Raw genomic sequence first — 16697 nt, 5'->3', positions numbered from 1 at the left:
CAAAGTGTAAAAATCAATTTTAAAATCCCACCGTATTATTTTTAACCTCATGAGTGCTGGTGGGAAAACTCTCTTTCAGTTCCTACAACCTCTTTGAAAGTCAATCATGTGACTCATGAAGATGACAATGACAATGTTGATATTAACTAGGGTCAAACACATCTAGACTACATGTTCATTTCTGCCAACTTAAGAGTACTCCACCAATTTAACATTGCACTCCACTGCAACACTGTCAGGTTCACACCGGACAGCTGAGAAAAAGTATTAAAAATCAATCCAGCAGCACCAGAGATCTTTTTTATTCCACACATTCTTCTACCTTGTCAAACACTGGTGCCTGCATTATCCAAAATGCAACTGACAGTTCACCTGGAGATTTGGGTGTGTTATGCTAGGAGTAGCTAATGTAGCCTCTTGCCACATAGAGTAATGAGGAGCAAACTACAGAGAGTCTACTTGTTTAACTCCACACCCCCAGATTGATTTATTTTCAAACTTGTAGTCTTGAGCACCAACCAATGCTGACTCATGTGACATAACTTGAGGCAATTTATCACTTTGCAACTCTTTTCACATTTGCAGTAACACTACACGACACCTGTAAAGACTTATAGAAATGTTGTGTAAAATTGGTGGAGTTCCCCTTTAATTCTCACAGTTCAAATCTGTCAAATGATAAAATTTTGAGAACAGAAAGCTCTTACATAAAATGCTAGCTGTTTTCTACATGACTCAAAGCCCCCTTCCAACTGCACTGATTATTTAATTAAACTTTCATACACTAACATGTTTATAGAACATGATACTCAACTACAAATACTCTTATAGCAAATATCTGCTCTGAATTGTGGTTTTTGGGCATCAGAGTCCAGCCACTACAATCCCTACATGTTGCACTCCCTGACAGATGTTACATCAGCTGGACGGCATGAAGCTTCATCAGTGTGTGAATGCTGGATCCATCTGTCGACCTCAACACACGCAAGTTATTCTCTCACCCATGTGTGCCTCAGTAGTACTGTTACTGTTAATGATCTCTTAAAAACTGAAGTACATAATTAACACAACAAATCTTGTTTGCTGTTGTGGAGAGTCATCGAATTAACACTCAGATGCAAAGCAACAGCATTTTACAGCCCGATGCACTGAAATGTAATGTAATCGAGTTGTCATGGACATAGTTTGTATGCGTGACTCACTTCCTGAAAGTTGGTATGGATCCCTGTAAGGATCGTCCAGGAGACGTCACTGAACTGTGGCTTTGTCCAGACAGCAAGCTGTCCGTTTCAAAGGCAAACATGCCGTCACGGTCATCAGGAACATCCAGGAACTCCCCGTCGCTCCAAACTCCCACAGTGCCATCCATAGACTGGTATCTGATCTCTATGGTAACGCTGGTCTGAAAACAGAAGGAAAGCAGATGAAAATATGTCTATATTAGCAGCAGATAAATAATAAACCTTCACTTTTACTGAGGTTATAGTGCAGCTGTTCATCTCACTGTATTTAAAACTTTTTTTAATAATAAAGAATTTTACCCGATGTGTCAAAATCCAATCCAAGGATTTTATGACATGTTTGATCTAGAGAAGCTGTCAAGATCATTTTTAACTGCTTTAGGTTGAGGCTGAGGAGCACAGGCTCGCCAAATCATATCTAAATATCTAAAATATTATATTATATAAATAAACATCAGCCTGTTAGCATTGTCACTGTAAATATGTAAGCATGCCGACATTAGCATTTAGCTCAGAGTACCACTACAGCCTCACTAACATGACTCTTGTCATGTTAATTTATCTCTGTTTTACTAGTATTCTGCTTTAAGGATTGTATTCCTGTTCTGTGTAAAGCACAATAACAGTGATTTTGAGAATTGCTATACAAATAAACTATTAATAAATTGCTGGTATGATTAATAATCTACAAAAGGACTCCAGAAAACTTCCCTATGGTGGCTTTATGTACAGTATATATGTATGCTTTGCTTTTAATTGCTAAATTCAACACACATATAATATGACACCACACACACTGTTGCACTGCAACTTATAAATCAATTTAAACTTGTAGTGAAAGAGTCCAGTTTAATTACAGAACAGCACACACCTTAAGGCTTAGTTTTGGTTTATCTATAGCAATCTATTTAACTGTGTTTAGAAAAAGCTCTCAGTAACACCAACAAACTTTAACAGGACTATAAATCATCTCTTCTCCCTGGCATTTGCTGGGGGAATTCAGGTTGACAGTAAATGTTAGTTTAATCCAGGCCAGAAACAATAGTGACACAGTTGTTTGTCTTTTGTGTCTTCTGGGGACCGTTATGGACAAATATTATTCTCCTGACAATGTCCGCATCTTTATTACGGACTGGCCAATTTATTCTACTGACAAAGACAGATGAGTAGAAAATATACATGGGGCTCCTGTTCCCCTTCCTCTCTTCATCTCGCTCTATGTCACTCTCTCTTCCGCACAACCTCACAAGGCAATCACTGTAGTCCATGAGGAGCTAGATTTGTCACTATGGCAACCACACCAGTGCAGTTGTAGGTAAAAGAGTTGCGCTCAGGTAATGTTGGATTCCTCCTGCAGGGATGTACAGTGCTGAAATTCTCTTAACTGTGTGTGTATGCTTTGATGTGTTTTCATGGGAAGCCACTCACACATATGTCAGTGTATGTGTGTGCGTGGTGCGTAAGCCCTAAAGCGTCCGCATGCTGTGTGTCATCATCCCAGAAACATCACATCAGCACTCCCACTAACAAAATCCTGCACCCCAGGGGGTCTTTAAAACCTCCAGCAGTTAAATTCTCCCTCACACATGCTATCTTTTACTCATACGAATATTATGTATTCACCAGTAAAATCATCCTCACACTCATCCTTTTGCACTGAACTGTTCTCTGTTTAGCTGTCCTAAACAACAATTTCCAATCAATAGACAGTATCTGGGTTAATGTTGATGGCCGGTGTCTTAATGTGCTGATGTTGCTAAGAGACTGTTGTATTTCCATCAGATCCTTGTTGAGCATCGGTGGTTTATTGGCCAGATGATAGCCGTTACATCTCCCAGTGCCACCAGTGCAGGTGCAGTGGAAGATGAATCTATCCATTTAATGTTCTTCTATTTCAGGGGTCATCAACTACATTTGTCCAAGGGCTGTGTGGGCTGGACTTTCAAATATTATATTATTTTTATTCCCCTATATCATAAAATATTATTCAGTGCACAACCAGTTAAGCATGCACAGCTTTGTGAGTGAGATAAGCCTGACTCCTGCTTCAGGTTGTTTAGGCTATTTGCTGACAATAAGCTAGCAGATGGATTTAAAATGTCTTTAGAGCCTGTGAGTCACATGCACAATTTGGTCAGTAAATCATACCTAATAAAATGATTCTCATCTCAGTCGTTTTTGGTGGTTGCTTCAGTATAGGACAAGAAAAGTCTAGATATCCTAAGTATCAGAACGCATGCATATATCTTTATATTATTATAATTATTATAAACACCCCCTACTGGAGTACAAGGCACAACCTGTTGCACTAACACATTGTTAAATTTGAATTTTAACAGATAATTACAAATTCTTGCAGGAATTTTTAGTTAAATGGGCCAGCTATAAAAGAGTCACATACACATGCTTAGCTAACTAGCTGCAGGTAATAAATAAATAAACACAAACTGCAAAAACAGTGACCGCGTTTCTCATTAAATGTTCCCAACCAGACATAGTGCAGAAAAACAAATCTTGTCCTTCTCACAGTGTAACCCCTGAAGAGTATTGACAGTCCAGTGTGAGAGCAGTACTTAGCTTTACCTTTATTGATGTGTTGTTATCGTCGATGAGTGTGTCCGTGAGCTCTAAGTGTCCCTCCTCAGCCACCTTCTGAAGCACCATACAGAAAGTCCCCACCAGTCTGCAGGAAAACACCAATAGAGAGACACTCATCAGAAATCACTATACAGTGTTGTTGTCCTTGTTGACCTACGCAGCCCTTTTGTTTACCTCTATGTAAATCTATATTCTCATTCTCACATCGCTAGTTTATCTACTTCTGTAGTTACACTGTGAAATACTGACAAACTTTTTTTATTCTCCAAAAGCATGTGTTCTTCACATCTCTGTCTCACAGTGTGCAGTGTGTGTCAGTAATAGAGTCATGAACAGAGTGCTGCGTGGTGGAGGGTGATGGATATGTGCTGTGACAGACATTGAAAAAGTGCCATACTGCCTTTGTCACCAGCTCACTACAGTATGTCACTGCTCAAAGCAATTTAAAAGAAGAAGATAGCAGCTGAAATCACACACACACACACACACACACACACACACACACACACACACACACACACACACATAGAGTCAATCATTTTTCATATAAGCACCGTTAAGAATAAATTTCAAAACAGTGAAATTGTTATTGCCTCTAATTATCATGATTAGGAAATGTCAGCTATCTGGTAGAACATCAAAGCCAAAAAATATATTCCAAAAGCTTCTATTGTGCGACTCAGGTCTGTAAACATTTCACAGAACAAATTCTCCAAAGCTTTCAACACATTCGAGCACCAGGCGGCAATTCTCAGCCACTCTTCTTAAGCTCTTTTCAATGCCCCAAGGACAAGGAACTAAGTGAATGAAGACTCACATACCATTCATTCACCTAACACACTGAGTGAGAGGATTTATTTTCTAAAGTTGGCTGTTGGAGTAAAAAGAAACATTCTCACAGTTTGTTTAAATGTAAAAGTAAAGCTGAAGGCTGCAGAGACTCTGGGCTCCAACTTCTGCATGTACAACACATTTTCCATTTTTTCTCCAAAATTTGCATTAAAAGAAAACACTTACATTATTATTATTATTATTATATTATTATAACACAGATTTTGATGACTAAACTAACAAACTTTAAGTCTATCAAGGTAAATTGAAAAATGTATATGTTTGGTCACTAATCACACAAAACCTCATGGAAGGGTTTATTTTAGTTATGCTGCATTTATGTCATATTAGAGTTACTGTAATTACCAGTTTCCAATTTGAAAATAGTGTTATCATTAACATCCAAGCAGTAATTATGACAAGTTTTTTTTTTAAGTTACAATAATATGTGAAAAACCAAACAAACATTGATACCTTATATCAGCCAAAGTCCTTCTTTCAAGATAATTAAAAAGTAATAAGGCTATATTGTAAGATAAGCAAGTCACAAACAGGGGATTGTTTCGAATCTCTAAACTCCATACAATACAACAATTAAACAACATAATACATTGTTTGTCCATTTTTTGGGCATGAAAATAAAATCGTAGTTTGGGTTAAAATAAATACTTTGCCGATGTTAAGAGGACTTTCATTGTCATTGTTGGAAACACAACAGAACAGGACTGCTTTCGTTACATATAAGCTCATTAGACATAAGGTTTGTTTTCTATGTTGCTCAAGGAGCCTTCATAGAACACAACAGTGGGAAGAAACCCAGTACAGTCCCCATTCAGCCAGCCAATTAGAGCTGGTGAATAATTTAAAGACAGTGTGTTGTTTGCAGACCACACAAAGAACATGCAGTGCAGCTCCATTTGAACCATGGCCATATGTAATTTCTACTATAATGGTCACTAACACGCAAACACACACTGTAGCATGAACAGCAAATATTGTGTTTTTAATTTCAATGCATACATGACATACAGGATAATACACAAATGGAGCAACAAGACAATCATTAGAAAGAACAGACATACAATCACTTAACTGGATATGAGTCCAGAGGGAGGGATAATATCATAAAACAAGGGCATGCAACCAATAGTATACACACACATACAAGAATCCACAGGGATGGCAGCAAACGATGAACTTCCCAACAGGGCTATAGAAACTGGCAGTCAAATGAGAGTGAGTTGGTTGAAGTTGGTTCATTTTCACACAACTGAAACACTGAGTGGAAAAATGCTCATATGAACATCACTTATTTAAGGCTGGTTGGTTTAAAAATCATTAATTTCTGTCTCCAGCACTTGCATTCACCTTTTTGATTGAGCGGTGTAAGTTGAAATAGCTGCACTGACCAGAGGACCTTTAAGTTTGAGATATTCTCTTGTGTTCATGAGTCATATTCTTAAACTGAGAGCAATCCCACTTGCTTTTTTTTGTCTGTAAATGCAGCTTTTCTAGCATCAATATGTGTTCTCCAAGCAACGGCGGCAGCTTCAGCTTGCCAGCACATTAATCTCTAGTCTCTCTCTCTCTCTCTCTTTCTTTATCTCTTTACTTTTTCTGTCCTCTGGAGTTGGTGGTGATGAATTTAAGCTCCAGTAGAAAGTGAGGCTACATTTGTCAGCAGGGCTTCAAAACTTAATAATGAGGTAAATTTAGGTTTCCAGAACTTGTCTTCACTTTGAATCCTAGTTATAAAAAAAAAACCTATGTGCTTCCCCTCAGGCGCTGGCAGATGCATTCTCTGTGAAGGTGCATATCTGGTAGGCTCCCCACTGAATAACTCCATGCTCGATTTCACAGGGTTTATGTGACTCAAGAAGCTCTGTAAGGATATCAATGGTTTTGTGCTTTATACATTTTCTTTTTAAGATGAACAGAAACTCCTGCAATATCACTGAAAACACTAACCCATTATATAATCCATTCTTTCCTTCCCTGGACAGTGGTGATCAATATGTCCAGGGCTACTTAGAAGAGCAAATCATCTGTCATTTCCTTTCAGCTATTGTAACGTGTGTACAAGTGGTGAATAATTGAACTGAGCAGGGCCTATCATGTTCTGGCTCACTTTTTAGCACTTCAAAAGGTGGCATTCATTATTGATTGAAGTTCTGCAAACAATTTACTTTCATCTGCTTTATAATTTAGAGCTCCCTTCCCTTTCAATTTGTTTTATTTTTCTTTGCAAGCCTCAAGTTTCTCTTCTCTTCAAATCGAGGCATGACTATGACGAAATCTCTGGCTTAGGTACATTTGAGAAAAGGTGAGCACAGCTTTGAAATGTAAAATATTTTTCCAAGTCAAACAGAGTTGTTCTCAAGGTTGCACTAATCCACCGCAGCTGCCGGTAACTCAGCGGGAGGACAGTGTGAAATGGAAATGTTACAGCTGACAGGTGTATGTGATTTGGCCTTTGATGAGCTGAGGAGAAGCCAAGTGCCGTCTGACACCAGTGCACATACAGTGATATAAAACATAAGAAGATTCAGCAAATGTGTCTTTCACTAGTGTTCAAGGATAAGTATCTGTTGATTCACAGGGGCACAATCAATACTCCAGCTTTTCTCTCTCTCTCTCTCTCTCTCTCTCTCTCTCTCTCTCTCTCTCACACACACACACACACACACGCACGCACACACACACACACACACACACACACACACACACACACACACACACACCCAAGCAACATAGAATATTTTAACTACAAACAGAAGAAGAAGCCATTAGGAGTCATTTTTCGCTGTCCTAAACACGCTGTTGTGTCATGCTGGTTTGGGTGCACTGTTGACGTCACTCCTACAGGCAGCGTTGTTACAGCTTCTTAACAGCCAGGCAAAAAATTAAGAATTATATGTAAACGCAGTATGATCCATGTTTGGTTTATTTAAATTTCAGTATGTAGAAAGTGGCAAACAAAAGGAAAGAATGGGGCTGTTTTTGAATGACATACAGCAGAAAAAAATTATTATTTTTAAATGTAGATGTCCATCAACATACTGTAGTATTTACATGAACCAGTGTTTGGTGTTATAAAAATGAAATTAGGGACGGGTGATGTTGATAAAATCCTTTATCACTGTATATGTCATTTTTATATTACTACACACTGTATATGTATTGTATATATAGATATATATTGTGATATAGTCAAATTTAGGGAAAATTAATTAAGAATATGTATATAAAAATCCAATATTGCCATAAAATAGTTCTTCTCCATGATTTTTGAACTTACAACTTACTAAATCTGTGATGATATAGTTGTATATCATATCAATTAATGGAAATATGAACAGACTGACAGGAGTTAGCGGCTCTGTGAGGCATGCATGGTGTAATGTTTACCATGTTCACTATAGCATTCTAACATTTTCTAATAGTAACAGTAAAAACAAAGTACGTATAAAGCCAATGGGAATTAGGTCTGAGGTCTGATTCATCCACTGGGAACCATGAATGTCTGTACCAAAGTTAATGGAAAACATCTAGTAGTTGAGACATTTAACTCAAAACCAGGAATGTCAACCTCATGGCGGTGCTAGTGTAAGAGTCGGAGGATTACTAAAGTCATTAGGATTCATCCACTGGGAACCATGAATGTCTGTTACAAAATTTCATCGCATCTAAAAGTTGTTAAGAGATTTCAATCTGGACCAAAGTGGTGGACTAATAGACATCCTCACTTTATCCTGGGAATTGTTGGGTCTAAATTAGTTTTTAGGGAGTAAACCTGCTCTATTTAAAGAGTATCCTGAGATAACTGTTATCCTGTTATGATTTGGCATTATACAAATAAAATAAAATTGAATTGAATCTTCCCGGAGCCAAGCTACTAGCATGGCTCAAAAGTACAATAAAGTCATTGCTTGAATAAACATAATACTGTATGTCTGTGAAAAATAGAATAACCAAAAAATGTGTTTCTGTTTAAAATACAAAAAAAAAAAAAAGGGTACAAATCCACAGTGTTTATTCCAATGCTTCAGGCACAGGAAAGCCAAGGTTTATGTTTGTAAGCTTGCATTTTAAGACTAAGCAATAAATTGTTGAGTCTCCACATGTACAGCATAAAGGGATTATATACTTTTGGAGCATGAAAAAGCACTGTTGCCGAGCTACCATTCTATGTCCTGTGGCTAAATGAAAACCGTACAAACACAAACTTATGAAGGGAATACAATAAATGGCAATGGGTTGATTTGATTTAGTGCTGAAATCAGGAGAAGATAAAAACCAAGACCCACTGCGCAAAAAGCATCCATGTGAATTGTAAACATTGTATATATTAATAATAATATTGAAATTGTATACTGAATCTCAACACAAGATACAGTAGTTCAAGAGTGTTGTAGACTTTCATGTGTTTTTCAAAGGAGACTGTGTTTTCAGCTTGCACCACCAGAATTTAAAAAACACATTGTTCTTTCTGATTGATCAGTGTCAGTAATTCTGTCTTCAGAGCAGGACAGAAACAGTTCTTAGTATTCAAGGCAGACTTGCAGATAACACCAAAAACAGCTGGAGGTTCATTCATTCTTATCTCATTTCTTAATATTATCAGGGTGTGCAGAAGTGTCACAAAAAATCAGCGAGCTCCGCCACAGACACCTCATCTTCATCCATCTCACATTGATTATTATTTTATTGTGTGATTGCACAAACACCTAGTTAAGAAAATAACAACTGTTTATCAGAAATATTTATCTTGACATAATTGGCTGTTTCTTTGGGGCCGTACTGATGAGAATTACATGTTATATAAATAAAACACAGAATTACTGCAGTTATTAGTGCACTCAGCCTTGTACTTATCCGGTACAGGCACAAGAGGAAATTTAGAAGCTGCTGTGATCTAACCTTTGATTTATGAATTTGTCTGTGATAAATGGTGTTACAATACCTGTGTTAATCAATGACATTCTCCTAAGGGGGCGAACCAATGAAATGGGAACACCCACCACGTTTTAATAAAATGAAAAAATGATAAAAATATTCACATACGATCGCTCCCATTTTACAATGTCATTTTATGAGCGTTGTGTATCAGCATAATTTGGCTTTTCTTTCATTTCATTATGCCTGGACCATTGCACTGTTCTTTCCCCGTCTTAACCAAAAAGCTTTCAGGCTCCAGACTGTCCTAAACTCAGCAGCCATTCAGGCTTTTAAATTGAATTTTGGGACACATAATCAACTGCTGGCTTCATTTGAGCCAACTGTATTTCCTCCCTACATTTTTTACTGTAAACTTTATGTAATTTCATGACCTAGCACCAGGCTATACTGCAGAACTTCTATGTCCACATGAGCGACATGTACTTCAGTCAGAGGTCTCTTACTGTAGCAGGCATTCAGACTGAAAACAACCCTATGTTAAAACAATGCAAGGAAGGGTGTTGGTGGGGCGTGTTGCTTCAGGTAGTGGTGAGATATGAAATAACAGTCCAGGACAGAAAGAAATAGATCTGTGAGTCTGAAGGCATATAAAACGGTTTATAAAACTCTATAAAACTAAAAAGTATTTTAAACTCTGTATTTTATCTTCAATGCCAAACAGGGGTAAACGGAAGAAATACAGCATTCACTTCACAATGTAATCCACCAGAAATCTGGGCTTGGAAGTATTGCCCAATGCAGCGCCTTGCCGGATAACATCACGTTGTGTTGCGGCAGTAGTTGAACAAGGTTAAACTTTTTCTCCGAGCCCTCTGCATTGGCATGGTTTCAAAATTAATTCATATCACAATGGATCCATGATTCAAACACTTTTTTTTGGCTTACAACCCCTCCAGAAATGGGTGGTTCTTGTCTCACAGAGATCCAAACTAAAGGTGCAGGCATGCCATAATTTCTTTTTGTTGGGATGTTTTCGGGCTGCAAATGGTTTCAGCCCCTCAACTGGGACACAGTGATAGAGCTAATGATGCACTGAGCTAACTTCAAAACATCTGATTAAAAAAATACCATTAGTAATTCCAATTCTAATTCCAAGGACCCTTATATTCATCCATGGACCCACCCCTGCAGTCACTGACCTCAGGTTAAATCTAATATCATATAACCTACTCTTTGCTCCAGTGCTCAGTAACTCACACACAGTGTTCTCCACAGCGTGCAGAATATAAAAGCATATCTCTCAGCCACAGGGGAAAGAGATAATAAAACACGGTATATATGCCACTACAGCACAGAGACCATCATGCATGATGGTTTTTTTCTTTGTGTTGTGGAAATGTGATCGCACTTGTGGTCACAGGGTGTGACACACTGGCCTTACAGTACTGTGTGGTGGTGCCAGCAGTGATGAAACAGATCAGTTACCCTGGTAATGATGCTGCCTGTGGACATATGGAGCAGGTGTGAGAACAACACAAGCTATGACTCACCTTGAATTATTTACCCACTTAAATGTATGCTGGGTTGTGTTTGTGTGTGTCTCAATGTGTGTGTAGATGAGTGTTTGAATACAAGAGAACTTATACTGTGCATGAGCATTTGAGGTTGTGGTGTTTCCAAGCAGTGGATGAAAACGTTTCTTACTTGAATCTGGTTTAAAAATAGTAACACCATTTTTTCCTTCTTTCTTTTTCTTGATTATTTTCTCTCTAATTCCATAATGGAAAATTGGTATCCATCCCTTTCTGTGCTCAAAACTGTACTTTATATGCTTTAACTGGCTTGAGTACTTGAAGTTTGGTTTTGGCACAACAGAATGATGAAAATCAAGTGCCTCGTCTTAAATCTTTCAGTGGTATGTCTGATGGTGTTACGCTTTTTGACAGCTGTTTTCACAATTGCAAAAACAACCAGGCCAGTCAGGGCTTTGTAGGTGGGATTTAGACTGGGGCTGTCATTTATCTGTCACAGAGCTAGAAAGATAACCACAGCAAACTTAGCAGCATGTTAGCATGCTAACATTTGCTAATTCCTGTAAGTACAGCTGAGGCTGATTGGACTGTCATTAGTTTTGCAGGCATTTGGTCATAAACCAAAGTATTGGACTCACTGAAATTTTGACATGATTAATAGTTAAGATATTAATGAGTACAAATGTGAACCCCGCTAGCACTAGAGCAAAAGAAAGGGAGTCATCAAATTCAATTTGCCAATCCATCTATGAGATGTTGATCCAGATACACTGAAATTTGACCTGCTAATGGAACTAGACACAAAGTAAAGAGATTCTCAAAGTAATTAGAATGCATCGTCTGCATACTATTATTTTGCTAAGAAACAAAAATGTCAACCTCAGGGTGGCATTACAGGAAAAGTCAGAGGAGTGCCAAATTCACTAGGTATTATCCTCTGAAGACCATGAATGTCAGTACAAAATTATATGGTATGTTAGTCGATCCAATATTTTTGAGATATTTCAGTCTGGACCAAAGTGGTGGTCCGACGAACATTGCCAGCTTGAGAGCCACACTAGCTGTGTCAGAATATGAACAAAAGGCCGGCTTGAACAATGAAGAGAAATGGCATTTCAGTCTGATTATCAGGCTAGTTGGGTTGCAAAGTGAGTTTCAGCTTGAGCTGCTACTACACTTTCTGACCCTCTGTGACTTGTCGTGTGTGGCTGTGAAATTTCTGTTTCCCTCTTTCATACAGTGACACCAGAAGAATCATGGTGACAGTTAAAACGTGTCTTGATGTAGAACTGATACAACATCTGTCTGCACACATGTCACCTGCTTTTAGTTCTGAGTCGGCTGTGTAAGTGAATGTGTCACAACCTACACGACAGACAACTACATTCACACATGGACAGTGGAACACACACATGCATTACCACCCACAGAGACAACGTTTTAATGACTGCGTGGGCGACCTAATGTGTCCTCAGTCTGGACACATCAACCAGTCGTCCAGTTAAACACAGCTGGCTGATTGGATTTGCTATGGACAGGAGACGGACAGACTTCCTGGCAGAACCAGCCTGCATTTCGCCAGATCTGGACACATCAAAAAACACTTCAAGAGAAACTAAAAAGAAGATGATGATGAGCAGGAGGAGCAGAGGGAAATTACTTAATTAGCCAGCTTCCACTATTGCCACCACACAAATGATTTCTTAGAAGTAATTAGAGAGCTGTGTAGGACCCTTGAAGCAGAATTGAGTGTCAGTGCATTGCTCAGGAGCACTTTGGTCATTAATGTAAAAACTTTAAATCGCTCATAATTGAAATACATCCTCCTCATCTTCGGATTTATTATGAATATACAGTTATTTGTCAACATTCTCATCAATAAACTCAAGCCAGCATTATATCAAACACACACAGCAAATATTACACCACAAGACACAATCAAGATGTGATCCCAGTTAGACCGTCCACTAAAACACCCTGTGTGTTTTTCCTGATCTGATTGTTTGAAGAGTGTAAAGTGACAAATGTGCCCATTACTGGGGGTCTAATGCTGTTTCATTACCTCCAGCTCTGTGGTTTACAGTCTATTACACATACAATTGAGTCAATTTAGAACAAGCTCTCAGGGAATAAAAGCTTATTCTCCTTCATCTGAGGAACGTGCTGTGTGACAGTCTGAATTGGTCATAGGCTGTGACAGGAAGGCAGGAAGGGCACTGAAACCACAAACAGTTAAATCTGAAATCCTGTTTGTTGTGGTAAATGTGGCTTAAGGACAAGAGGCAGCAGTAGTATCTTACCTGTTGGAAAAGACTTTGCTGTAATTGTACACTTGGATCTCCAGCATCTCATTTCCATCCAACCTGCTGGCAATGGGCCATCGAAATGTCTGAAAAGAAAAGAATTTGATGGTTTAACAGGGAAACTAAAGATTTAATTAACAATTAATCTATCAATTATGTTTTTGGTTAGTCCAAAAATTTTATTGTTGATATTTTCCAATACGCAATGTGACATCTTCAAATTACTTATTTTGTCCGACCGACTGTCCAACACCCAATGATATTCAATTTACAACCATATATAACAACAACAATATATAGCTGCTATAAAAACACAAACCCTCACATTTTTTAGGATGAAACCAGTGGACATTTGACATTTTTGCTTTATGATTAATCTAAACAATTAAATCTAAATTGTTACGGATTAACTTTCTCTTCATTGACTAATCATTTCAGGCCTACAACATTAACTTCCTGCTAGCTTGATTTATATCACTGTTCAATGGAAAATGAAAACTAAAATATGAGTAATGAGTGAGTTCAGTGATTAATTTTCATTTAACTAATAGTTTTACATTTTAGGAAAATTCAGATATTTTAGATAGATAAGACGTTACATATTAAAGTCAATACCTCTCTCATATCTGTGCAGTAAGTTTGTTGGCTGCTGGCAAGAATCTGGCACATAACCCCTCAAAACTGGCACATAACCCCTTTAAAACCACTCACTACTCCCTTAAAATACAGAGAGTAGTGAGTCCACAAACAGATTCAAAGTCACATGTCAGCATACATATGTTTCTCTGAAGTGTCCTTGATTTTAAAGGAATCAATAACAGCAGCAGACATGCTTTTCTGGAGGGAATAAAACATTACAATGTTTTATTTATCACCATAAACATTTCCAGGTTCTATAGCACCGACAAAGAATATTGATAAGCTTTTTTTTGCTGCAAGGTAAAAAGAAAAAGCAGCTGCCAAGCAAAACTGTACAGTAATGAATTCTTGAAAGTGTCTTAGATATCCTTGAGAAAAGGAAGAAAATCAGCTTTGATGGATAACCCTCCTTTGGCATTTTCACTTTAATTAGCTTTGGAATTACAGTTTTTCAGGTGGCTCATTTCATCTAGCTTTGACATGAAAAGGAAAAAATAAGCACATCTTTGTTCTAAATCATTTTCACCAGAAATTTCCTCAGTGATGTCTGACTAGCAGGTCTGTGTCTGGCTGATCAGACACTAAGAATGGTACTTTCCCAGGTCTTTATTTCTCACACCAGTAAGCGGACAGTGTATCTCTCTTTAGGGCTCGTCATGTATAAATTAGATGAACCCTCAGTCTGTTTATTGGCAGAGTTAGTTTGTCAGCAGTTCAGTCAAATAGGGAGAATAGTTGTAATCACTTAACTTAAATTATCTAGTACAGTACAGTACTGTTCAAATCATTCAAATGAACTGTGAATGTAATTTAGTCAAACTGTTACTATACCAACACTTCATTACTATACTTCAGTGTTATTCAATAATGGCATTGAGGACTTTGTCTGGATGGTAGATTTTAAAACTTGTGTATGTATGTATGTATGATAAAATAAATAAATATTTTTACCTGAAAGCTGCTCACTGTAGGGAACTGAATTACTGAGAGCAGCCTAACACACTTTAAAGTTTAAAAAATGTTAAAATAATTTAATGAAAAGACATTTAATGTATAATCAGAATAACATGTTGTGCATTACTATGGTAGGGACACTATAATATTTATCTATGTTGCACTGTCTTCTACTGCGCTGTTTTTGGTGAGTAATAAACATTTTTTGTTGTCTGTTTCTGTTTTTTTTTTTTTTTTTTTTTTCGCAATTGTTCCTGTAATTATCTATAGACCAAAATAATTTTTTATTTGAGTATTTCTGGAAATGAAAAAAAAAAAAAATTAAAACAAGCATGAACAACGCTCTTTACCCTCCTAAACTTCTAATTAAAGCTCAACTTAACAGGGAAATATATATCCAACTGCCTTCAAGCTTGGAGCTACTAGCTTTACAGACAGAATTATTCATTCACCATGAATCAGTTTAATTAAGATGCAGACTTTAAGGGACTGCCTTTGGAATATCATTTAATTCGTTTTTTAAATATATATGAGAAGAGCATTTTGTGATAGACGTGCTAAAAGCATCTGAGTAATTTAAGTGCCCTCACAGGCATTAACATGCGTTTTAGTAGAGTCTAACAAAACATTGTGATGTACTACTCAGCTCTCTTGTATTGATTAACTATGACAAGGCTCTGAAATTAAGTTCAGAAACAAAACTATTCATTAGGAAGGTTAGAAACATGATGAATTCGTGTTCTGATTCACATTCAGTAAATTACACCTGAGCCCTCTCCTCTGTCCTACAGCATCTTGAGAAAGAGGCTGTATGAGGGCAGGGGGCTGCACAGGTGATTTAAAACTCATTCGCCCCCTGCTGATGTTGGCTTCTCATTCAGGAAAGCACTGCGGGCTGCCAGGCAAGCGATCCATCAGGACTGTCCCATTACTAAATCCTGGGGTTCCCACCTGCTTCTGGTAGATCTGCCTTCAAGGATCCGTGGACGTGTGCGTGTGTTAGTGCACGTGCACCAAGTTAAACCATCACTCTGTGCTCTCTGCCCTGAGGGCCTGCAGTCTGTGGTTTCTCTTCCCAGACTTCAGCCAGGCAAGACCAGCACTGCTGCCTCTTTCTGAGCTGCGTTTGACTGGCAACATTCAGTCTGCAAACACCCTGAGAGTGATGATAGTTGGCTGAGATTATGGCTAATACAGTCGCACAGCATCTAATTTAGAACTAAATCTCCTCCAGTGTGTTTGAACAGCCAAGAGAGGAAGAGAAAGAGTCCACAGCATGGTGTTAATGTTGTAAGGATGAGATCACACAGAGCTAGTGGAGGAAATGGCGCACATTCCAGAGCATGACACACACTGTAGCTCAAATTACACATACACACCACTGCAAACGTGATTATGTTTTCTTTATCCAACACCAGGGACACCAGGCAGCCACATTAATTTCCCCAGAGTGAGAAGACCAGTCATTTTAATCTGTGCCTGCACAGACAATACAAACACATGTATGTGTTGGTGCAGGTGCACATTTCCTGTTCTTTCTCTATTCTACACACACAAACACAGATGTACCAACTTTAAGTTTCCGCTCACAGCCATGTTAACCCCATTACGTGTCTCAGCACTTTGCATGTCTTCATTAGTGCGATGTGCTATACTGTCCCATAATGTCCAAGACTACTATCTGTAGAGCAACACACGTG

The 16697-nt window shown here is 38.1% G+C and overlaps 1 protein-coding gene across 12 annotated transcripts in view; it reads right to left on the bottom strand.

Annotated features, from left to right (window-relative positions):
- The window catches only part of otofa (otoferlin a), a 75981-nt gene that overhangs the window by 40471 nt on the left and 18813 nt on the right, over window positions 1–16697 (bottom strand). For all 12 annotated transcript variants that reach the window (XM_051408457.1, XM_051408447.1, XM_051408448.1 and 9 more), the window contains exons 3-5: window positions 13402–13490; window positions 3825–3924; window positions 1203–1402 (exon numbers count right to left, since the gene is read on the bottom strand). In XM_051408457.1, the coding sequence (XP_051264417.1) occupies window positions 1203–1402; window positions 3825–3924; window positions 13402–13490 (389 nt within the window). The remainder of the gene's footprint in view (window positions 1–1202; window positions 1403–3824; window positions 3925–13401; window positions 13491–16697) is intronic.

The sequence above is a fragment of the Dicentrarchus labrax genome, unplaced genomic scaffold (genome assembly GCF_905237075.1).
Source record: "Dicentrarchus labrax unplaced genomic scaffold, dlabrax2021, whole genome shotgun sequence".
Taxonomy (NCBI): domain Eukaryota; kingdom Metazoa; phylum Chordata; class Actinopteri; family Moronidae; genus Dicentrarchus; species Dicentrarchus labrax.
The sequence above is the reverse complement of the archived record's forward strand: the minus strand, read 5'-3'. Positions and strand labels throughout refer to the sequence as shown.